At 40.3% G+C, this 25,317-nt stretch overlaps 1 protein-coding gene, 1 long non-coding RNA gene and 1 pseudogene across 6 annotated transcripts in view; 1 reads left to right on the top strand and 2 right to left on the bottom strand.

Annotated features, from left to right (window-relative positions):
• Positions 1-13,144, top strand: part of LOC128598632 (uncharacterized) — a 46,571-nt gene extending 33,427 nt beyond the window's left edge. The window contains exon 3 of the long non-coding RNA XR_008383676.1: positions 13,008-13,144. This is a non-coding gene — a long non-coding RNA (uncharacterized LOC128598632). The remainder of the gene's footprint in view (positions 1-13,007) is intronic.
• The window catches only part of C11H7orf31 (chromosome 11 C7orf31 homolog), a 45,628-nt gene extending 21,657 nt beyond the window's left edge, over positions 1-23,971 (bottom strand). For 2 of the 5 annotated variants that reach the window (XM_053609242.1, XM_053609247.1), the window contains exons 1-5: positions 23,634-23,970; positions 22,809-22,966; positions 12,380-12,556; positions 8,123-8,194; positions 5,155-5,184 (exon numbers count right to left, since the gene is read on the bottom strand). In XM_053609242.1, coding sequence (XP_053465217.1) covers positions 5,155-5,184; positions 8,123-8,194; positions 12,380-12,556; positions 22,809-22,942 — 413 coding nt within the window. In that variant the 5' untranslated portion in view covers positions 22,943-22,966; positions 23,634-23,970. Of the gene's footprint in view, positions 1-5,154; positions 5,185-8,122; positions 8,195-12,379; positions 12,557-22,808; positions 22,967-23,633 lie in introns of all 5 variants that reach the window. The other 3 variants (XM_053609243.1, XM_053609245.1, XM_053609246.1) reach the window with 3 other exon arrangements.
• Positions 7,079-7,176, bottom strand: LOC128560589 (uncharacterized; annotated as a pseudogene).
• Positions 23,972-25,317: the final 1,346 nt, after the last annotated feature.

Genomic DNA, 25,317 nt, shown 5'->3' with positions numbered 1-25,317 from the left:
GGCAGACGCCACAGTAATCGCCAGTAAATACTGGCCCCCTTCCTGGCCCCTCACTACTTCCCTAACCCATCTCCGGGGTATTGGCCAAACCTCCAACCCCCAACAGAGTACTGAAATCCTCAAATGGACAGACGAGGAAGGCAACACTGGTACTATCCAACCTTATGTTGTGCCTGGCCTCCAGTCAATCTCTGGGGCAGAGACATCCTTGCCCAACTAAGACTAATTATGTGCAGTCCGAACGAAACCATCACCCACCAAATGTTAAAACAAGGGTTTCGCGCTGGTCAGGGATTAGGGAAATATTCCCAAGGAATAAAAGAGCCCTTTCAAATAACCACAAATCTTAACCGTGCTGGACTAGGCATAGAAAATTTACCCTTTCGGCTATTGACCTTCCTGTACCCCATGCTGATAAAATTACTTGGAAATCCAACAAACCGGTGTGGGTCGATCAATGGGCATTAACTACAGAAAAATTAACTGCAGCAGCAACGTTAGTACAGGAACAGCTTGCTGCCGGCCATATTGAACCTACTACTTCCCCTTGGAATACTCCTATTTTTGTCATAAAAAAGAAATCCAGCAAATGGAGACTATTGCAAGATTTAAGAGAAATAAATAAAACAATGCTTTCCATGGGGGCTTTACAACCAGGTCTGCCTACTCCCGTGGCTATTCCCACTGGATTTTATAAGATTATAATTGACCTCAAAGATTGCTTCTTTACCATTCCCTTACATCCCAAAGACAAGGCACGCTTTGCATTTAGATTACCAGTAACTAATTTCAAAGGACCCATGCCTCGCTTCCATTGGAAAGTTCTACCTCAAGGCATGGCTAACAGCCCAACACTGTGCCAAAAATTTATAGCCCAAATTATTGACCCTTTTCTAACATTATGGCCTACTATCTATATAATTCACTACATGGATGACATCCTTTTAGCAGAAGCAGATGCTTCCCAAGTACTCCTATGTAGTCAGCAACTCTCACAGAGATTAATAGACTGAGGCCTCCAAATTGCCCCAGATAAAATTCAATTAAAAGACCCCTATTTTTATTTAGGATTTGAGCTCCACTATCAGAAAATCACCACACAAAAACTCCAATTAAGAACCAGCCATTTAAAAACCTTGAATGATTTTCAAAAACTTTTAGGCGATATTAATTGGATTAGACCCTATCTGAAACTTACCACTGGAGACCTCAAGCCCCTCTTCAACATCCTTAAAGGTAATCCTAACCCCTCCTCCCCCCGCTCCTTAACCCCTGCAGCGATAACAGCCCTAAAAACTGTCGAGGTGGCCATCCAGAACCAAGGGGTCACTTTTATCTCTTATGACAAACCCTTCTCATTCATTATCTGTGCCACACCTCATACCCCTACTGGAGTATTTTGGCAACATGGTCCTCTCTTATGGACCCACCTTCCCGCTTCCCCTTCCAAGGTTCTCGTCCCTTATGCTACCTTAGTTGCCAGCCTTGTCCGTTTAGGACGCGAACAAAGTCGTCAGTTCTTTGGCAAAGATCCTGACAGGTTAATATTACCCTATACAAAAGACCAGCTAAACTGGCTCTTACAAACCACAGATGAGTGGCCAATTACCTATTTATCTTTTTCCGGTGTGATTGACAATCATTACCCTGCCGACAAATTACTCCAATTCAGCAAAATTCACCCTTTTATTTTTCCAAGAGTAACTTCCTCTCAACCACTTCCTGAGGCATGCCTTGTATTTACCGATAGCTCCTCTAATGGTCTTGCTGCCTACACCATAGACGGACAAACCACCACTGTCCAATCTCCTTTTAAATCAGCACAACTTGTAGAACTTTATGCAGTAATTCAAGTTTTCTTAACCTTAACTAATCATCCTTTTAATCTATATACTGATAGCACTTACATTGCTCATTCAGTTCCTCTCCTTGAGACAATTCCCTATATTAAACCCTCCACCAACGCCACCCCCCTTTTTATCCACCTCCAAAAATTAATCAACTCCAGAAATTACCCCTTCTATCTTGAACACCTTCACACCCATTCTGATCTCCCCGGTCCTCTCGCCAAAGGAAATGTTTGTGCTGATGCGGCCACCCGCCTCACCTTCCCTATTTCTGTAGACCCTATTGCAGAAGCCCAGCGATGCCATGCCCTACATCATTTGAACGCCCAAACCCTAAGGCTAGCCTTTAAAATTACCCGGGAACAAGCACGACAAATTGTTAAACAATGCCCAGCCTGTGTCACCCTACTACCCTCCCCTCATATAGGTGTTAATCCCAGAGGTCTAATTCCTAATGATCTATGGCAAATGGATATTACACACATCCCTGAATTTGGCAATCTCAAGTACTTGCATGTAACTATAGACACCTTCAGTGGATTTATATTTGCTACCCTCCATACTGGAGAAGCCTCCAAAAACGTTATCGCCCATGTCCTTAATTGTCTCTCAGTCATGGGCAAACCTAAAATCATCAAAACTGACAATGGCCCTGGATACACCAAAAAAAACTTTCAAGAGTTTTGCCACCAAATGCAAATTAAACATATTACTGGCATACCTTATAACCCTCAGGGACAGGGCATTGTTGAACGTGCTCATCAAACCCTTAAAAATACCTTTCACAAGTTAAAAAAGGGAGAATTATACCCCACGAAAGGATCCCTAAGAAACATTCTTCATCATGCCCTATTTGTCCTTAATTTTTTAAATATGGATGCCCAGGGCAAGTCTGCCGCTGACCGCCTTTGGCACCCAGAAACAAATAACAATTATGCCACAGTCCTATGGAAGGATCCACTCACCTCAAAATGGAATGGCCCAGACCCAGTTCTTATCTGGGGCCGAGGATCCGTATGCCTATTTGATACCAAAGAAAATGCAGCCAGATGGCTGCCTGAAAGATTAGTAAAACAAATTGATAACAAGTCTAAAATCCAGGGAGAAGAACCTCCCTGAGATTATCTTTCTCCTTTCCCTTCCAGAACCATGGATTTCCATCCATGATGTTGCCTTATCTCCTGATCTTCTACCTCCCAACACTGGGCCAACCTGTTCCAGCGGTCACCAAGCCCTTCGCTTGGCGCTTCTATTTAACCGAAAACAAGACTGATGAAAAAGGTTTTGGCCACCTCCTAGCCACTGCCGACTGCCCGCCTTCTGGATGCAGTTCTACCATTTTTCTTAATTTTACTGACTTTAAAATCCAAGCACGGCATCCCCGCCCACATCTATGTTTTTTGTACAATCAAACCAATCGTAGTTGTAAAGATTACTGGTACATGCAAAATGTAGGCTGTCCCTATTACTACTGCAATATTCACCCAACCCAATATCCTGATTCAAGTTATTCCCTTAGTTCACTTCCTTACAATAGCCCCCATAAGCTTTTTTACTTCCAAGACCACTACACCCTTATCATTCAAGATCCATGGGACAATAGATGGACATCCCCTGTCAAAGGCGCCATGTACCCTACCTCATACAGCTCCTGGCCTTCCAGCAAGTTATTCATATGGCGCTCCCTCTTACAAATCATAATCACCCTTGGACCCATTATTCTTAACAAAATCATGAATTTTATCAAATCACAGATTGACTCCCTGGCATCAAAACCCATTCAAGTCCATTATCATAGACTCGACCTTGCAGACCGGGGCCTTGCCGAACCTAACAACGAAGCTATTCCTCCGGGAACTGTGTAAGCACTCAGGGCTATGCATGTTGACTCACCATCATATGTGAGTACAACCTGGGTACCTTTTTACGGGGTGCAATAAAGACACTGCAGAGGGAAGGCATAAACAGCCTCTCTGAGTCCCTTGGAAGCAAACCTGATTTGCATAGAGGTTAGCGTCGTAAAAATTTCTCCTCTCCTCCCCAAAAGATGCTCAAACTTATCGTGCAGTCATTGTGCCCGGGGGAGGAATCAGGTCAATACTTCCCCCCAAAAGGTTAATGCCCTCTCCTCAAAGCCGACAACTGACAGACCCCAACAAATTTAAAAACTAAAAGGGAGGAGATGCCAGGAGCCAAAACACCTCACAAAAATGCCCCTTGCTAGCTTGCTTGATTGCGGTTTTACAAGCAAACTATTCTCAGGAATTCAACCATAACAGAAACGGTACTTTCCCTTTGCAAAACTCCCCAGAAATGCACTCCCTGCCTTAAGGACTTGCCGCTAGCAATCTTTCAGAAACTAGCCCCCTCCCCGCCCTGCTAGGAACGGCCCTTAGTTACTTCCTCGTTTGAAGGCCTATAAGCCCAGCTGAAAAAATAAACTCTTCGGAGCTTGATCAGACTCTTGACTTGCTCTCATTCTTTCATGTCTCTTGTCCCCTCATTTGACTGACCCTTTTGTTCCCCAGGTCCCCATTGAATTCCCCGTGGGTCAGGGCAATCTTGGAACAGAAAAAGGGCACTAGAAGAAAACAGGGAATGTGAATATAGTGTGAACCTTAGTAGTAATGCATCAGTTTTGGTTCATGGTCGCAAAGGTGATTTTTTTTTTTTTTTTTGAGACAGAGTCTCACTTTGTTGTCCTCAGTAGAGTGCTGTGGTGTCACAGCTCACAGCAACCTCAAACTCTTGGGCTTAAGTGATTCTCTTGCCTCAGCCTCCCAAGTAGCTGGGACTACAGACGCCTACCACAACGCCCAGCTATTTTTTTGTTGCAGTTGTCATTGTTGTTTAGCAGGCCTGGGCTGGGTTCGAACTCTCCAGCCCCAGTATATGTAGCTGGTGCCCTAACCACTGAGCTACGGGCGCAGAGCCCAAATGTGTGATATTAATGTAAGATGTCAATAATAGGGAAAACTAGGGGTGGGGTATAGGGGAACTTTGTATTATCATCCCAATAATTCTATAAATTTAAAACTATAGTAAAATAAAGTTTATTTTTTAAAAAAGCTTTACATCACTCCTTTTCTTATTGTTTGAAAAAATACAAAAATATTTACAGGAGATATCAATGAAGAGAAATCAAAATAATATTACCTTGGAGTTAAATCAATTTCTCCCTTCCCATTGTTAAAAAATAGCTTTCATGAAAAGCTTACTTGTCCTCAAACTTGTCTAAGACTTTAGGAATGTCAGTATTTTTTTTCTTGATTGTAAGAGGGAAGGAAAAGGTAAGTTTCATACTTACCCAATTGCTGAATTAGGTGGTTTGGGTAACCTAGAATAAAAATAGGAAACAAGACCTGATTTATATTGAGGGCTTTTTAAGGCTTATATGCTTACTAAGAACTTGATTAAGAACATCAATGGATGCTGTTTTCAAACCACAGTGTCATTAAGATAGATTTTCTTTTCTTTAATTCCTCTCTCCCTCCCTTCCTTCCTTCCTTTTTTAGAGATAGGGTTTTGCTCTATTGCCCAGCCTAGAGTGCAGTGGTAGGATCATCGATTGCTCACTGCAGCCTTGAACTCCTGGCCTGAAGTGACCTTCCTGTGTCAGCCTCCTAAGTAGCTGAAACTATAGGTGCTCATTGCTGAGCCTAATTTTTTAGTTTGTATTTTAATAGAAATGAGGTCTCATTATTGCCTAGGCTGGTCTTGAACTCCTGGCTTCAAGCAAGCCTTCCCTTGGGCCACCCAAATTGCTGGAATTATAGTTGTGAGCCACCAATGCCCAGCCAAGATGATATTGTTGATTAATTTTCTGGATCCCTGAATATTGACAAGATAGATCTGATGTTTTATATCTCAGTTGTCACTTGATCAATTTTTCCATTCCATTTATTCTAACTTCAGTTCTGCTTGCTACCTTTTTTGAATTTCTTATTTGTAGTGAAGGTACAGGGTTGATTACTTCTAATGATGAGAAAGCTCTGACTCTTATTGACCTTTGCTCTCATAATTAGGCAGTAGCCAAAGTGCTCCGAGGGAGCCTGATGTCACAAGTGTGGTGCAATTACATGACCTGAAGCAACCTGAGTGTGGCCTCTCTGGACAGGGTATGTAAGTACCACGTGTGCTCTGTCCCTGTGCCCAGGGTTGCTGATCTCTAATCTTAGTAAATGTGGCCCAGTCAACAGAGAGGACAGAAAAAAAATGACCATGTTTCTGGAGGCATGCCTTTTCTGAACCAGTTCATTCCAAGGTTGTGTATTTACTAATTACTCTGAACTTTGCATGCCAAGAAATAATACTCCAGCCCTGGAAAGAAGTCTACTAAGGAGGGATAATTATCCACTTAAATTTGATTTAGACAATTAGCTTCAGCCTATGCAAATGAGATTCAGAAAGATTTCAGGCATGAAAAATGAACAGAATATTATCAATTTGACAATAAAAATCAGTAAAACTGAATACACTGTTTATGACCCTCCATGTTAGAGGATTCTCACTCGGAAGTGGTACATAAATCATATAATTTTATAATGTACCAAAACCACAAAATTCACATGAACTACAAAAGTTTATATCTTTTGCCAAAGTTATATTGCTTTGGAAAAAAAAGAGAAAAACTTTATATCTTTGTTTGGATTCTATATTGTTGCATTGGAGAGATGGGGGGGGTAGGGAAGCAAGGAATATATGAATACAAGGAACAAAGAGTTACTAGATTGGCTACTATATAAAAAAAACTTAAGTCTTAAAGTTAGCATCTAAAATTGTTCTCATGTGACAAATTTTGCTATAATATTGATACGCATATGCATAAAGTTGACTTAATTAAAAATAAAAAATGAAAATATGAAAGGAACTATTTCTAAACACAGACAAATTTGAAAGGATAAAATGAAAACAAATGTTCAGACACACCACTTCTTTGACCTAAACTAGTCCATTTTACTGTAACCCTCCACAACTGCTTTGCAAAAAAGTTAGTAATTCCAAAGGGATATAAAACTCAGGCAACCACATTTTTGGTGTGTTTTTGGCTCCCTCTCGTGGCTAAACTTATATTAACTTCTTACCTACAAACAACTGAGAATTCTTTTCTTTTTCAAAATAAAAATACAGTAATTTTACAATTCACTTAAAGATGACTTGTGACCAAAGATAACCTAGAATCACAGGTTATGTACAATCACACAAACTGATCATGTAATAAATCAGACTTTGTTTATCACCAGCATTTATAAAACCAAGCCTAGGAAAAGAACTAGGTCTGGGGACACATGCATGGTTTTTATATAGCGAATGTTCTGAGAATTCTTAATGTGGTATTTTTACTGTTGCTTCAGGGAAGTGACAAACTATTTCAAGGAATAAAAAATTTGATATACTGGAAAATAATACCTTCAAGCAAAGGGCAAGTGAATAAGTATTCCTTATCCAAAAAGAGACTTAATTAGTAATTTTTTTTTTTTTTTGTAGAGACAGAGTCTCACTTTACCACCCTCGGTAGAGTGCCATGATGTCACAGGACTCACAGCAACCTCCAGCTCTTGGGCTTCAGCGATTCTCCTGCCTCAGCCTCCTGAGCAGCTGGGACTACAGGCCCCGCCACAACACCCGGCTATTTTTTGGTTGCAGTTCAGCCGGGGCTGGGTTTGAACCTGCCACCCTCGGTATATGGGGCCAGCGCCCTACTCACTGAGCCACAGGCGCCATCCTTAATTAGTAATTTTATTAAGAGTTATTTATAGATGACAATAACAAACCTCTCTCCTCATATAATTCTGATTGAAAATTTGTTGAGGGCCACTGTGGCATTTTCTGCCAATCTTTTAAGAAATGGAACAGGATCAGTGTAACCTGGCTTATTGTACCCTCAATGAATCCCCAACAATAAAAAAAAAAAAAAAGAAAAGAAAAAAAGAAATGGAACAGGTTCTAAGTAGATTGAGTACAAGTAGGTCAAAGGCAAAGAAACAGACCTACGATGACCTGTAGGAATCCCTTTGGGCATTACTATTCAATATCTCCTATTTTTTCTTGACTTGTTTAAATGCTACAAACTAGAAAAAAGTGAGACCAGTGTTGGTTTATGGTTTGTTTTTTTGTTTGGTGTTGGTTTTCAGTATTCATTATCTCTGTTTAAAAAAAGGAACAAAATTGTTTCCCTAAAAGTCCTCATTTGGGGGCTTTAAATTTCTCATACAACTCACTTCCACTTAAAAATATCATTTGATCTTATATAAAAAAAAGAAACCCAAACTTACAAAGAATCATTTCCATAGATGTCACTTTTTTTGTTCTGTGTCAAATGATAGAATTGTTCAATAGGAAGTTTTCTGAAAAGAAAGTAAAGATTGAATTGAACGGCTTTTAAAATTAAATATAAATGTAATAGTGAGATAGTAAGTTAAATATAAGAATAATGGTGAGATAATAAAAGACAAATAGATTAATACCACCATATATAGAAATTTTAAATCAGTGGAAAAGGTCGTACTTTTCAATACAGGAAAAATTCACTTTCTTTGTAAAATATTACATCTCTGTTTTAGACTATTCATAAAGATAATTTCAGAGGGATTAAAAAATCTAAAGAACTGAGGAAAATTATACAAATATTAAACGAAAATGTTAGGAATATGTTTTCTTATGGTGGCAGGGAGGACATTTTATTATTATGATTTTTTTTTTTTGAGACAGAGTCTCAAGCTGTCACCCTGGGTAGAATGCTGTGGTGTCACAGCTCACAGCAACCTCAAACTCTTGGGCTTAAGCAATTCTCTTGCCTGAGCTTCCCAAGTAGCTGGGATTACAGGCACCCGCCACAACACTTAGCTAATTTTCCTATTTTTTCAGTAGAGGCGGGGTTTCGCTCATGCCTCAGGCATGTCTCAAACTCCTGAGCTCAAGTGATTCTTACATCTTCGCTTTCCAGAGTACTGGGATTACAGGCATGAGCCACTGCACCCGGCCAGTTCATGGTATTTTTAAAAGAAAATTAAAACTTTTCAATTTTATTAGCACTTAACAAATGAAAAAGTAAAACTGAAAAAATTCCCAAACTATACATATGTATCTTTTCACTACACAGACCCTTCAGATTTGTATAAAATTAAGAAAAAAGTTTCAAAAACAGCATGTCAGTCATTATTATTTGTCAAATAATATTGGCTTTCCAGTATGAAAGACAAAATGATAAACCTCTGTGAACTAAAAATAAAATTCTAACTAAATGGACCCCTCCTGGCCAAGGAGACCCCCTAAAACACCTTATAACTGACTGCCCAGCCATGACGGGATGGGAGAGAGAAAGCACAATTATACGTGTTTGTAATTTTTCATAAATATTCATGACTCTTTCTATAGCTTGTTAAATATGTATCTATAGATATAGAAATATATATATGCAAAATCTGCCTGGCTTATCATAAAATCTTTTCCTTTTTGTCTGTCCTTTGAAGCTCATGTGCTGGCTGGCTGCTGGCCAGGGTTCTGCTTCCCAGCCTCTTAGAATGGCTACTCTTTATGAGAAATAAAGCTTTTCTTTTTCCAAAATACATATAAACATTGTTAATCTTTTTTTTTTTTTTTTTGTAGAGACAGAGTCTCACTTTATCACCCTGGATAGAGTCCTGTGGTGTCACACAGCTCACAGCAACCTCCAACTCCTGGGCTTAGGTGATTCTCTGCCTCAGCCTCCCGAGTAGCTGGGACTACAGGCACCCGCCAGAATGCCTGGCTTTTTTTTTTTTTTTTTTTTTTGGTTGTTGTTGTAGTTTGGCTGGGGCTGGGTTCAAACCTGCCACCCTCGGTATATGGGGCCAGCGGCCTATGCACTGAGCCACAGGCACTGCCCTACTCTGTGATTTCATTCTTTTTTTTTTTTGGTGATGGAATCTTGCTCAGCCCAGGCTGGAGTGCAGAGTGGCATGACCATAGCTTCCTGCAGCATCCAGCTCCAGGGCTCCAGTGATCCTCCTACTTCAACCTCTCTAGTTGCTGGGACTATCGGCATAAGTCACCAGGCCTGGCTGGGATCTTTATTCTTTTAGTGAATGAACGCTGATTTAAGTGATGACTGACCTCATTTAGAATTTCTGAAATTTGCACATTGGGGATATGTAAATATTGAAATTCCTTTAAGACAGTTTAATAGATATATTTGTGTCAGGAAGCATCAGAAGGGCAGTGATCTCCTACATGGCATGACACTGACATTGCAATGGAATTTATAATACATAAATATAATTATATTTCCTTTAGTAAATCGTGCTCTTTTAACATAACCTCAGACAACATACTATAGGACATCGCACCTTGACATTTTCCTAAGGAGCAGGTATTTTTTAATTTCCAAAGGCTGTGACTAGAGGGTTGGTGAGGTGAAGGAGTGATCCTGTTCTCCATGAGGAGGAGGGTGAATGTGTGTGGCACCACAAAACCCCACTGAAAACACCTTCCCAGGAATGTGGCAGGGTGTGGCTGGGAAAGCCAGCTTTTACAGGCACTAGAAGAGAACTTGACCAATCGGAGAGCTGGAAAATATTCTGTTATTTTATTTAAAAGGCTCTTTTCAAATAGAAAGAAAAATATCGTAATGGAAATTATTCCTTCTTAGGAAACAGGATAAAATCTATTCTGTAGCAGTTTGCCAAGTGATTTGTACATAGTATTATATGAGAAGATAGGACTTTGTCCTAAATATATTTTTAAGATGTAAATATACTAATGTAATAACTTTTAACATAAAATGATGTGAAAAAAACAAACAGAATAAATTAACTTGCATTTCTGAGTCAGGAGATGACTAGCATTCTAAGTGGAGCAAATATTTCCTCTTGGTGTGTCCTATAGCTGCATTCAGTAAGAGATCAAACACACACCTTATTTCAAACTGGATTTCCTTTGAGAAACTAGTCTTTGGTTTTCTTTTTATACACTGGAATTATGTATGAATATATCTAATTATTATGAAATACTGGGCATTTAAATACATATAATAATTTGGGTGCACAATAGCTCTAAACTCAATGAAGAGTCATACCTTCAGTGTCTAGAACAATGCTTGCTATACTCAAACTACTGAACAGACAAATGAATAAATGGATGAATAAAGAAAATGAACAGATGAAAAGATTGTGGATTTTGAAGTCAAACAGATCTGCACTCAAATCCTTATTCCACAACTTTATAATTGTGTTTCACCCAAGGAAATGTACAGAATCTCTTGGGTCTCTGTTTATTCATTGTGAAACCAGGATGACATCATCTACTTCACAAAGATATTACAAATTTGTATGATATTAGAAAGTAAGTTGTGTAGAGTGGGGACTTAAAAAAAATCTGTTGAATGAATGAATGAATTTGAGGTCCTCACTCTCTATAATATGTGTTAATGTCTGAATCTTTCCTATTGGCCTCTGACTTTTAGGCCTTTTCATCTGTCTGCTTTTTATGTCTTTACCAGGGCTTTGAGAAGATCATTGGTGGCATACATCCCTGTCGTAAATGTTTCTGTCTCTAGTTAGATTTCGTCTTTCCTCTTTTATTCTTTTACCTGCTTTAGAACAAAATGCCAGCTAACTAGCAGCTAGGTAGTCAAAGTGGTTAGATAAACCAGGAGTAAATAGGCTCTGTGCCAAGGTTTGATAAATTCTGCTCTGAGTAAATTTCATAATCTTTAGAAAATACTTAATGTGACATTTGCTGCTCAGGTTGTTTTTGCTTTCTCTTCAACTTTAACCTATTTTGAGTAGAGCTGCTGAGCAACTATAAGATTTATAAATTATTATTAAAGTATTTTAATACTTGAAAATAAAACCCAGCAGATTCTAATGAATATAATAAAGGCTGATGAACAAAATACAAGCCAAAAGTTCCCTAAACCAAGAACATCTATACAAATTAGGCCAGCTCTTTGCTCAAGTGAAAACATTTTAAATTTAATTCCTCTTTCTGTCTCAGGAGTATTCTCATTTAGTTTTAGATAAGATGTGGTAAGCAACGAAATTAATCAAAAGTTCTTATCATAATAGTTTAACATCCCCAAGGACAGGAAAAATCCTAAGCACAGGAATTTTATTAACTTCACAATTAGAAATCAGTTTTTCCATTTGTGCCTTCTTTCCTTTTTTTTTTCTTTCTTTTTTTGAGAGTCTTGTTTTGTTGCCCTCAGTAGAGTGCTGTTGTGTCATAGCTCACAGCAACCTCAAACTATTGGGCTCAAGAAATCCTCCTGCCTCAGCCTCCCAAGTAGCTGGGACTACAAGTGCCTGCCACAACGCCCAGCCATTTTTAGAGACAGGCATCTCACTCTTGCTCAGGCTGGTCTTGAACTCCAAGACCAAGTGATCCAGCCACCTCTGGCGTGAGGCATGAGCCACCACGCCCAGCCTCCATCTGTACTTTTTCGTAAACAGTAAAAGAAGTAAGTTTGGAGGCAGATTTAAATTAATAATCACAATAGAAATAAAGATAATGGATAATAAAAACCTTTATGAGAATGGCAAAAGTTTATTTACCTTGGGCAAGTGTCTCCCCCAAATCCAAAATGTAAATGTCCTTTGCCCATGGCACAAGGAGGGTCGAATTTTAGCCTGTACTGCTCAGGGAGTGAAATTGGTATGATCCCACCATATTCCCTTCCAGCACCCCATGGAAGCCTGCATCGTCGGAGTGAGTCCCTTAATTCGTGATACCTGTGAAAGAAGGGAGGCTTTTTGAATCAGCTTCAGAAATATAACATTGGCTTAACTGCATAAAATTCCTATTACTTCATATGTCTTTGCAGATTATATTTTCAGAACACAGAATTCTCAGTGTTGAGTACTTTCAGATAGATGTGGGTTATGTGGGCATCATGGGACTGCTGAAGGAACGAGGTTAAATCCTGAGGACCTAGAGATTATCTTTTTTTCCCAACAGTTACAGTGTGTTTTATTTTGTAAACAGCTTTATTGGAATATAATTCAAATGTCACATAATTAAATCATTTAAAGTTATAATTCAACAGCTTTTAAGTTTATTCACAGGTACGTGCATCCATCACCATGGTCCATTTTAGAAAATTTTCATGATCTCAAAAAAGCCGTATCTCTTATGCTCCCCATCCTCACCCTAAGCAACCACTAATCTACTTTCTGTCTACAGGTTTGCCTGTTCTGGATATTCCCATAAACAGAATCATATACTATGTGGTCCTCTGTAACTTAGCATCATGTTTTCAAGGCTCATCCCGCAGCATGTGTCAGTGCGTCATTCCTTTTCATGGCTGCATAAAATCCTACCATATGGATACAGCACATTTTGTTTATCCATTCATCAGTTAATGGACATTTGGGTTATTTCTACCTTTTGGCTCTTGTGAATAATGTTTCTATGTTCAGAGTTTTGTTCAAATACCTTTTTTTTTCTTTCTTTTTTTTGCAGTTTTGGCTGGGGCTGGGCTTGAACCTGCCATCCCCAGTATATGGGGCTGGTGCCCTACTCCTTGAGCTACAGGCACCACCCCAACAAATACCTGTTTTTTCATTCTCTTGGGAATATAATTAGGAGTGGAACTCCTGGGTCATATGGCAAGTCTATGTTCAGTTTGTTGAGGAATTGTCAAATTTTTTTTTATAGCACCTGCTCAATTTTACCTTCTCACTAGTACTGTATGAGAGTTCCAATTTCTTCACATCCTTGTCGATACTTATTATTTTCTGTTTAAAAACAGTTTTTTTTTTTTTTGGCCAGGTAGTAGTTCACACCTGTAATCCCAGCATTTTGGGAAAGCCAAGGCAGAAGGATTGCTTGATGCCAGGAGTTAAAGACCAGTCTGGGCAACATAGCAAGAACCTGTCTCTAGTAAAATATTAAAAAAACAATTAGGGGGGCATGGTGGCACGGGCCTATAGTCCTAGCTGCTTGGGAGGCTGAGGCAGGAGGAAAGCATAAGGTTAGGAGTTTGAGGCTATAGTGAGCTATGACAGTGCCACTGCACTCTAGCTTGGGCAACAGAGAAAGACCCTGTTGCAATACACACACACACACACACACACACTTTTTTTTTTTTTTTGAGACTGCCACCCCCAGTATGTTGCCCTTGGTAAAGTGCTGTGGCATCACAGCTCACAACTCTTATGCTTAAGTGATTCTCTTGCCTCAGCCTCCCGAGTAGCTGAGACTACAGGCACCTGCCACAACACTGGGCTATTTCTGTTTTTTGTTGTTGTTGCAGTTGTTTAGCTGGCCTGGGCCAGGTTCAAACCCAGCACCTTTGGTGTATGTGGCTGGCGCCGTAACCACTGTGCTATAGGCACCAAGCCCACATACACGATTTTTATTATAGCTATTCTAGTGGGTGTGAAGTAGTAGTATCTCATTGTGGTTTTGATTTGCATTTCTCTAATGACTAATGTAGGATAATATTTAGAAATAAACATATCCTACATCAAGCACACAAAGTGAACTCAGTGTGAGTTTAAAATGGCTTGCTATTCTTACAGAGGTTTAAGGGACCTGGGTCCCCCTGGGACATGCGCAGAGTTAGCTTGCCTGGAGTTAAAATTCCACAAGCCAATTCTCTGAAGTTGTGCACCCCGTTAAGCCTGAGGCCAAAGGGCATGCCGCCCTTCCTTAGAAATATGGGCCAAAGGGTTGATGTATGTAAAAACATATTGTCAGAGGTCTATAGGTGCTCTGCCCTGAGGAGAGACACAGTCGTTACTTCATGCTGTGTAAACTGAGTGAATGCTTGAAGGTACTCTTCCATTAACTCTGTTCCCCTGTGGCTGCTTTTTTGTGATCTTTATTTAGATACCTGCCCAAGAGATTAGTCAGTGTCTAGAAGAGGATGTTTACTGCAGAAGTGATTGTGTTGATGTGGTAACAGGTTATTTCCTTACAAGTTAATTTCAGATAGGTAAAATGAGGTATGGTGAAACTAACAGATGATGGATTAAGTGTGTATGTGTCTAGAAGTGTATAAAATCAAATCCCTGAATAAAGAACTTCGCTACACGCCATCCCATACCGTGTAGTCTGTTTCTTGTTTACCCTTAATAATTGCAGAAGCGAGCTTATACCCATGGCAAAGCTACTGTTCTTTCACATCTCTGGTCATGCAACAACTAATGATGTTGAGTGTTTTTTCATGTTCCAATTAATCATTTATATATCTTTTTTTGAGAAATATTTGTCAGGCCAGGTAGGGTGGTTCACACCTGTAATTGTAGCACTCTGAGAGACCGAGGCAGGTGGATTGCTTGAGCTCAGGAGTTGGAGACCAGTCTGAGCAAGCGTGAGACCCCCATCTCTAAAAAAATAGCTGGATGTTGTAGCTGGTGCCTGTAGTACCAGCTACTCTGGAGGCTGAGTCATGAGAATTGCCTGAGCCCAAGAGTTTGGGGTTGCTGTGAGCCATATATGACACCACCACACTCTACCAAAGGTGACAAAGTGACACTCTGTCTCAATTTATCTATTTTTCCTTTTGTTGTTTGTGTTTTTGGTGTCATTATCTAAGAACACATTGCCAAATCCAAGATCATAAAGATTTACTTCTGTTTTCTTCTAAGAATTTTTATAGTTTTAGCTCTTGCATTTAGGTCTATGATTCATGATGAGTTAATTCATGTGTATGGCATGAGATAAGGGTCTAAATTTATTCTTTTTCATGTGGCTGTCCCCTTGTTTTATCACTATTTGTGGAAAAGGCTATAGATTATTTTTTGATTTTCAAAAATAAAAGATTGTGAAGGAATAATACTAATATTATAAAGGCTCTACTTGTGCCTAAGTTCTATCTAGAGCTTCTATGATAATGGTTCTCAAAGTCTGGTTTGTAGACTAGTTGCAGAAGTATCTCCTTAAGAGCTTATTAGACATGCAAATTCTCAAGTTTCTTCCCACGACCTAGGAATCAGAATCTCAGGACAGAGCCCAGTAATGTTTTAATAAGCCATCCAGGTGATTCTTATCCATGCTAAAGTTTAGAAGCACTGCCCTATTCAATAGTTACTATTAGGGGTATCCAACCCACAGGGTGCATGCTGATTTTCTGAGGACTTTTTTTGCTTATATGTGGTGTTTGATATCACAAAAAGTATGCGTGGACTTTGTTTTTGTTAATCAGCTTTCATTATTGTTTGTGTATTTAATGTGTGGCCCAAGACAAAGGTACTTCTTTCAATGTGTAGCACAGAAATAACAAGGTTGGATAGTAATCAGGTCTCCAAATCTCAACTCTTAACAACAGTGCTATTCAGTGGACTAAAGACATGGGAGTGAAGGGCAAGGAATCCATCTTGTTAGCACTGTTGTAACTATGTTTTACCCTAGTACCTGGCACAAAAGAAGTGCTCAAAGACTATCTGCTGAATGAATGAGTAAGGTCAAAGAGATGGAACAAAGAGATGGATTTGTTTCCTGGACTGCTTTCTATGATGCTGGAATGAAATTCTCTGGCTGGGGTAAAAGCCTCACAAAAACAAACATATATCTGACAAATGTAATTAGGAAGAATTTAATGATTTCTAGTTTCCAGTAATGGCAAGCTAGGTTATTTGGACCAAATTTCCCATGGAAAACAACTGAAAATGTTGGGAAGAAAAAAACAATTAAAAAAAATCTGGAGGCGGGGCACAGTGGCTCCCACCTGTAATCCTAGCACCCCGGGAGGCCAAGGTGGGTTGATTGCTTGAGATGACAGATTGGAGACCATCCTGAGCAAGAGGGAGACCTCATCTCTAAAAACAGCTGGGCATGATGGCAGGTGCCTATTGTCCCAGCTACTTGGGAGGCTGAGGCAAGAGAATTGCTTGAGCCCAAGAGTCTGAGGTTGCTATGAGCTGTGACACCACGGCACTCTACCAAGGGCAACAAAGTAAGTCTCTGTGAATAAAAAAAAACAAAAAACAAAACTGTCTTGTTTACAAGACAGAAAAGTATATAAGTGCTACAAAAGAGGATAAATAGTAAGTCTAGTAAGGTAAACACAGAAGCCACTATTGCCCTCAGGGCAGTGCCCATTCTGGAAAATTTACATATTTGTTTTATGGGCCTTGCAAGGTGAAGGATACAGAAATCAGCCAGGTGAGGAATCAAAAATCACTATCTCCACAATAAATTGGGACCCTGAAAGGCTCACATTAAAGTTGAGCAAACTTTATTACTAAAGTTTGCATTCACCCAAAACTTGACCTTGGATTTAAGCAGTCCTGAATTGGTAGTATACCCCTAGGCACTTGACAGGACAAATAAGAATCTTTTCAGGAGAAAGGATTCTTGAGGGAATCACAAGATGAGTTCTAAAGGATGAACAGGCATCCAGTTCTCCCATCCCAGCTCCCCGGGTCTCAGGGTCTCCGCCGTAGGGGCGGCTGGAGGATCAGCACTGGCCAGGCACCCAGCATGCACCCTGCCCACTAGAGATTAGAAAGATTATAGAACTGAATATTCCTGACAAGGTTTGCTTTAGAATCCCTTTAGGGAAGAAACTAGTTTTGCGTGACAGAATATTTTGGGAGGGCATTTGTGTATGCATAGACTCTGCAAGTGCTGGTAGGAGCCCAAGCAACCTCTAATTCTTCTGCAGTGGGAAGGATTTGTTTGTTTTTTGCTCTTGAGAGAGGAAGAGGAAAGGGAAGGGAATAAAGGAAAGGGGAAAAGAGAGGAGGCAGCAGGGTGGTTATGATGCTGGGGATTGCACTGGTTGAAAATCTGGTGAGTGACCCCTGGTGACAGCTGGGTTAAAGAACTTTTAAGAATACAGAAGTCATAGTTAATAAGGAGTTTTAAGTTATATGTAGTAGGGCATGATGTGATTTTCCCTTCTGCCTCCAACAATTCAGTGAAGTTTACCAGGCTCGCAAATGCTGTTTGTGAATGAGGTCTTTGGAGGAAAGTGAGGAACAACTGACTTTCTCTTCTGGACTGGTGAGTTGCTGAACAGAAACAGCATGCATGGAACAAGGAACCTATGAGACTCAGAAGTGATGCTGACACTCTCAAACGCTACCACATTAATTCTGGGGAATTCCACAAACATGGAGTACAGATTTGAGAGGAACTTTCCTAGATTTTGAGGGCTGAGAAAATTGGTTTGAATTTCAGATTATTTTAGTGGAGCTGATTTAGATTCAGGAATCTGGGGGCACAGTAGAGAAGAGCCATGGTGAGAGGGAAAACAAGGATGATATCCAGCGGGGCCTTCTAAGCCCTTTGGGTTATACTGTGAGAACAGCAGGGACCTAGTCAGAAATGCCAGAGCCCAGGAGAGAGGCATGAACTGTGAAACTACCCTTTCCTTTGTAGCAGTGGAGTTCTTAGCTTAGTTAATAAGAAGTAACAGAAAATGTAACACCTAGGACTGTCTAATAAATGGAATATATTGTCAAGTCACTAGATTGAGGGTTGGTAAACTATGGGCCATGGGCCAAATCCAACTCCCCACCCATTTTGTTTTGGGTTTTTTGTTTTGCTTTTTTGAGATAGAGTCTCATTCTGTTGTCCTGGGGTTGAGTGCTGTGGAGTTGTCATAGCTCACAGCAACCTAAGGCTCTTGGTCTCCAGTGATCCTCCTGCTTCAGCCTCCTGAGTATTGGAATTATAACCATGACCATCCATTTATATGTTGTCTGTAGTCTGTGATTGCTTTACGCTGCAATGGCAGAGTCAAATGATTGTGACAGAGACTGTAAAGCCTAAAATATTTACTATCTGGCTCATTATAAAAAAATGTTTGTGAATGTGTACTAGCTAGGCCACAGATATGGGGTGTTATAGAAGAGATGCTGGCATTCATTTCAGTTCTTTACAGCCCACCACTGGCTCTTACTGCAATCAACAGACATGTTGGGGGGACATGACAGGTGAAAAATATTTAAACACACTTGATTAATGACAACTTAAGTTTAATATCTAAGTTTGTAAAAGTTATATTCAAATCATAAATTAGTCAATTTTTCAACATCCAACCCCTGTATATTACATTGTCCCAGGAAGATGAGTCAGTAGATAATGTTAATCAATCATCTGGGCTGGCATCCACCTAAAACCAGCAAGTTTCGGAAAACCATTTAAAATAACAGGCAATGCATAAATGAGTCAGATTTCTTTTACTTTAGGGTCTCATGCCCCACTCCTCCCTTAGGTTTAATACTCATAGTAATATATAGAAAGAACTAAATTAAAGTAAAAATTGAAGTTTTAGAATAGAGTTTAAAACACATCTCCATAACAAAGAGAACAATATTCAAAGTACTGGTACAATCTGCAGTTCCAAATTGTTTTTGAGAAAAATATATTCCATATGGATGAATATCTCATTTTAAAGTCACTGTACAGAATTTTGAGCATCAAATCCCAAAGCCAGGGAGTTGAATTTTTAGTAAGTACAGGGAGGCATGATTAAAGGAAAAATTGTAACAAATATAACGCTCATTTTGAGTTGGCAGAGAACTAATATTTAAAAAAATGTTCCAGGTATGCAGGGGGCTCAGTAAGTTCCCACCCAAAAGGGACAATGCACGGTATTTGGCACACTGGCTGGGTGAAGGACACAACTACAACTAGGACTTTACCTTACAAATGCAAACAATGTAACCCAATAGTATGTTTCCTCATATTAATCTGAATGAAAAAATAAACTGTTCAAGAATCAGAAACAAAATGGGAACTTATAATGAAATCATAATCAATTCTCAAGGCATCTGCTTAATTGATATGTTTGTTTGCCTACTGAGCTAGAGAACATGACACCTGTCATGTCCCCCAACCATGTCTGTTGATTGCTGAATGGAAACGGGATAGGACTCTGTGATGATTTTGAATAGCTATCCTCGCCACTTAAATTATCAGTGGAAGGAATACAAAAGTATATTGCCTACATATATACTTGCTATTTTTAAAGGAAATCAAGTGAGATTATCTAAAATAGTGGCTACTATACTTTTTCTAAACTATGTACTTGAATACAGTAATTATGGTATAACCATTAACTTGCTCCTGGTCAGTGGGTAAGCCAGAGCACAGTTGTGGCTTTCTCACTGTTTTCAGTGTTTTTTGCTAGCCCAGTGGTTCTTAGAAAAAACTAAAAAACTTCTTAAAAAATGCAGATTCCTTTTCCCCAACTCAGACCTAGTGAGTCAGAATATTATAGATTAAGCCTGAGAATCTATATTATTAGAAAGCTTCTCAGGCGATTCTGATGTAAGATCAGTCCTGGGTAACAATGGAACTTAATTGCATTGTTTATTGGGAAATGAAAAAAAGTAGGCTAATGTGAGGAAGTAAGTTTTTATCACTGGTAAAATCCCCAGGTTAGTGCAAAATAAATCAAAATATTTAAAAAGGGTGTCTCCTTAAATATATCCATGTTTAGAAAACTAAGCTGCTGAAAGGAAATGTATGCTAGATCTCACGCTCACCCTTCCCATTATGATGGGTAATCCCTAAAAACCAGCAGCTTTTTGTTTTATATTGTTTTGGTTTGCTTTATAGAGACCTTGTGGTTTGAAGGTGGGAGCCACAGACACCCTCATCTGAAGAAGTAAGCCTCAGGAATGATAAAGGAGAGGTACCACGAATTCCCTGATGACCCTTTTCAGAACAGTTCAATGAATTACACTAAGAGAAAATAGAATCTTATATAAGCTGTCCGGTTGCTTTTTCAGAGAGTGAAGAGGGTGCATTCTGAGAACACATGATCATCCTGCTTTTCTCAATCTGGAGACGGTGAAAGGGAAATAAAAGAGAAAGCAATTTGTTAGTTAGTACCCTGTTTCCCCGAAAATAAGACAGTGTCTTATTTTAAGGTGTGCTCCTGAAGATGCGCTAGGTCTTATTTTCAGGGGACGTCTTATCTTTCCTATAAGTAGGTCTTATTTTCGAAGGATGTCTTACTTTCGGGGAAACAGGGTAGGAGCCTAGCTACACCTTCAAACAAGACCTTCTTGTAGTTTATAGGCAGCTGATCTTATGTTGTATTTAATTTTATAATCAGTTGATGAAAAGCTATATTTTCTCAAAGGTGCTCCTCTTAAATTTCATAGCAGTTAAAGAGGGTTTTGGAGCCAATCACTAATCAAACATAGGATCATCTATGTAGAGGGGATCAGTATTTCAGTGAAAAGCCTTCGACGAGTCCTTTTTGAGGGCACAGTAAATTCAATCTGATATGGCAGCCCTAAGTTCTTACTCAGATTACTTTTGGCTAAATACAAAACCACACATTGCTGCTTCTCAGCCAGGAACAATTGCCTATCCCCAGATCACACATGCTCTGCCATGGGTTTCATCTGACTCAAGAGAAACTCTGCCTAATATGGTGGCTGTTGGAACTGAAGAGGAATTTAGGCTGAAGGCCACTCTGGTGAATCAGGTTAACAATGGAGGAGCAGGGGCAGCAAAACCTGACTCAGAAGTAGAAGTGACATGAGCCTTTTAACTCCAAATATTAAAATATTCCTTTTAATTAAGTGAAATAGCAGTTTACATACAAAAAAATGTTGAATGTGATCTTTACATTTAAAAAAGTGGAGAGGACAGATGTTAACAATGGTTATTATTGCTGGATAAAGTTTCCGAGATTTTCTTTCCTGTGCTTTAATTTCATAATTTTTCTGTTGCAAAAATAGATAATTTTTTTTTTTTTTTTTTAAGAGACAGAATCTCACTATGCTGCTTAGGCTGGTCTTGAATTCCTGGCGTCAAGCAATCTTCCTGCCTTGGCCTCCCAAACTGCTAGAATTATAGGTGTGAGTTATCATACCCAGCCTTGCTTTCTCTGTGGATTTGTATGGTTTTAAGTTGTAAGGAACGTGTGTTAGTTTTATAATTAAGGAAAAAAAGCCTTTTTCTTTTTTAATCTAAAGGGCACATTTATAAACTGGAAAAGATCTATGGAAGTCAGATTAAAATGGTGAAAGAATAGATACAAGAAGAAAGAAGAGCAAAGTCTGTGTAAATCAATGTTTAGTCTGGCAAAGACAACTCTTAGGCCAAAAGAATCTTCAAACTCTTTGAAGGGTTGCTGGAGAAGGGTTGATCAATTATTATTCGGTATAGTTCCAGACAAAAGAACTAGAAACAGCAAGTAGAAATTATAAGAAGGAAGAAAGTTCTCATAGAAAGAAAATTATCTCTAACAATCAAGAGCATTCAAAAATGGAATGGCCTGCTTTTGTGGTAGGGCTGTCCCATTTTGGAAGCCAGGTGACTTCCTGTCAGAAAAAGACTTATTTAAAATAAATAAGAGATAATCAGTGAACTTAAAACACATAAAACAAGAAAACAACCACACAGTCTACTTTTTTTACCAAGTGTTTTGAGCTTTTTTCCTCAAAATGATTCAAATAGATACAATACAGAAAAAGTTGGCACTAAGTTCTTATCAAATTTTCTGTACTTGTTTTTTTATATGTAAAATGGGAATAATAATAATACTTAAAAGGTTGTCATGAGGACTAAGAGAATTATCATATAAAAAGCATTTGGTACAGTGCTGACACATAGTGATCACTAGATACATGTAGTTTTAATCATAATGTGTAATTAATGTGTTACAGGGAATTTAGTAAACCAGACATTTCAATATCTGGGCTCTGGGAGTATTTCTGAGCTGACTGTAGTAGAGGATATTGGGGAACCACTATAGTAATTTTTATAAAATAAAAAATCTTTAATTAAAAAAAATCAAATCCCAAATGAGGGTACTCATCATTCTAGAATTCTACAGAGTAATGGATGAAATTGATGTCTGCATTTATATAGTACATAGCCACTTTCTTCTCACGGAGTTTCTAACAGATGTAGGCACCTTAAGGTTTAATTAATTGTCATATTTTGCCTTCCCTATGATGTGATTAAACAGAAGAAGCTTAGAATGAAGTTCTTCCTCACATACAAAAATACACGAATATATTAGAACGCTTTTTGTCTTCTTTGCTTTTTCCGGGGTTTGTTTACCTGGCATGTGAGGCAGTTGGGCGAGTACTTGTTTGTAGTGGCGTGTGCAATTCATTAGAGTAAAAGGTGTCTGACAATATGTCAGATCCTTCAAGCTCCCTGCAACAGTAGGGCCTGCCGTGAATTACCTCCATGCTTCTTGGCTAAAAGGTCACACTCTGGAAAAGAAAAGGAGGGCACATTTTGTTTGGGAATCAAGGCAGGGGAGAAACATGTTTTGTATTGCTAACTTGTTTAACTTAACCCTGCAAAGAAATCAGAGGTTTCTTTACTCACTAAAAGCCCGTTTGTCGACTCTATGATGTCAAATCAGTAGAGTAACTTAACTTAGCGACTTAAGTTCTGTGGAAGTAAATTTCAACGGGACAAATCCACAAAGTGGAAAGTGTTTACAAGTAGTCTGAAGGGCTAGCCTATAGGTCCATAAAAAACTACTTTGCAGACATCGACTAAAATTCAATTCTTGTCTCAAATTTAACCATAACTATTCAAGAAAAATTCAACTTATTTTTTACCCCCGTGGTCTTTCTGTAAATCAAACAGAATCGTCATCCAACAGAATCAAGAGCTGTCTGTCCTAAAGGCTCCGGGGATTCTAGACAAGAATCCTTTTGCAGAGAGGTGGAGACTCAGTTATGCAGTATGAAAGGGACAGGATCCCAAAGGGGATTCCTGGCTCCCAACTGCGTGAAAGTCTCCCCCTCCCTCAGAGTTAGGAGGAAAGCCTAGGAGGCGCAGCAGCTGGAACCGAGGGTCCCGGGATCCCGGGCCCAGCCTCCGGGCCATCTTGCCCCGCTAAGCGGCGCCTCTGGGATTCCGACGCACCTGGGACATCAGCCTGGGAGCGCCACGGGACCGCACCTCCGCTTCGCCTCTCCAGAGCTGGCCGGCTCCGCGGGGCGTGGAATTTCGTTGTCGTCCGCACCTGCGGCCCCGGGGAGCTTGTTGGCAGGTGCGGGTGAGGGAGAGGGACTGCGGGCGGGCCAGGGTGGGGTCGAGGGCGCCTGTGACGGTGACTGTGACCATGGCACTAGGTAATGCATGCATGAGGGGCGGGGGGGGCTCTAGGGTGGCAGGCGGGGAGCCGCAGGCCGCACTTAGATGTCTGGGGAAAGCTAACCCAGCAGGTCCGGGAGCGGCAAGAATGGGAATGGGAATCGGGACCGGAAGTGAAGAGGGAGGGGAAGGCTCCGGGTCAGACGCTGAAACCGGCTCTTCCGCCACCCAGCCCCTGGCCCCGCCCCTCGGGTCTATTGCCCCGCCTCTGGTCAGACCCGGCCTCGCCAGTCGGCAGGAGCCCTCTAGCGGCGACAACCACGACTTCACAGTTTCTTCTTTCAGCGCTGACTGGTCTAGAGATTTCTGGGCGCTGGGCGTTCTTTTTGGTTGGGAGCATTGATCCAGGGGTCCAAGGCAGGAGGTTCTGGCCTGTTCTTCTCCCCGAGTCACTTTGAAGGAATGGGGATATAAAGAGAGCTGCCAGATCGAGGGTGTGCACTGCATGTTTGTGTAAGCACAACCCCCAGTGAGCACTCAAACTGAGCCTCTGCTCTTCCTTCCTTGGTGGAAAAAGACGTGGCACAGGTCTTTACCTGCCTGTCCCCAAGGGCCTAGCCTCTCCTCGATTGCCTCAGTTCACCCTAAAAGAAACGAATGCAAACCACATTTTTGCACCGGCGGGGTTTTGAGCTTCTGTGATGGCTGAGAAAGGAAAAGGATGTGGAAGGCTAGAACTGAGCAGAAGGTGGGGGCACAGTGACCAACTCTGAGAAGGGAGGTGTGAGGGCACTTTCCCTGTTCTCTGCCTGTTTCACAACTTACAGTTTAGGTATTCATTTTCTGCTGCGCTTCCAGGTGCCTGTTTCCTGGTGGGGGAAGAAAAGCGTGTTGGAGTGGGCACAGTGTTGATTTTGTAGTCTTGGTGTATTTCTTAGTTCTGGCTCTGCTCCCAACCCACAGGTAGTTACCATCTACCAAGCCTGACCAGGAAGATCCTGATGGAGACCGAGTTGTGAATTAAGCAGCAATGGCCTTATCTTTGACATCTTCACCCATCTTTTTTTTTTTTTTTAAAGACAGAGTCTCACTTTGTCACCCCGGTTGAGTGCTCGGACATCATAGCTCACAGCAACCTCAAATTCTTGGGCTCAAGCTGTTGTCTTGCTTAGCCTCCCAAGTAGCTGGGACTATAGGCTCCTACAGGCTCCTACTGGCTATTTTTAGAGACAGGGTCAGCTCTGGCTCAGGCTGGTGTTGAACTCCTGAGCTCAGGCAATCCACTGGCCTTCAGCCTCCCAGAGTGCTGGGATTACAGGCGTAAGAAACTGCACCTGGCCTACCCATCTTTTTTTTCTTTTTCAATTTCTGGTAGAAGACTATCTTAACCTTTCGCCCTTTTACTGGACTTGTGTGTCCAGGATTTCTCATTAAAGTCCTTGTCAGCACTGCCCATTTCATGTCCCCAGACTTTCAGTAGTTGCTATGTGTCATGTTTTCCTTGTGCTGGACC

This window comes from Nycticebus coucang, chromosome 11 (genome assembly GCF_027406575.1).
Source record: "Nycticebus coucang isolate mNycCou1 chromosome 11, mNycCou1.pri, whole genome shotgun sequence".
NCBI lineage: Eukaryota > Metazoa > Chordata > Mammalia > Primates > Lorisidae > Nycticebus > Nycticebus coucang.
Note: the sequence above shows the minus strand (reverse complement) of the source record. Positions and strands in the feature narration are given on the sequence as shown.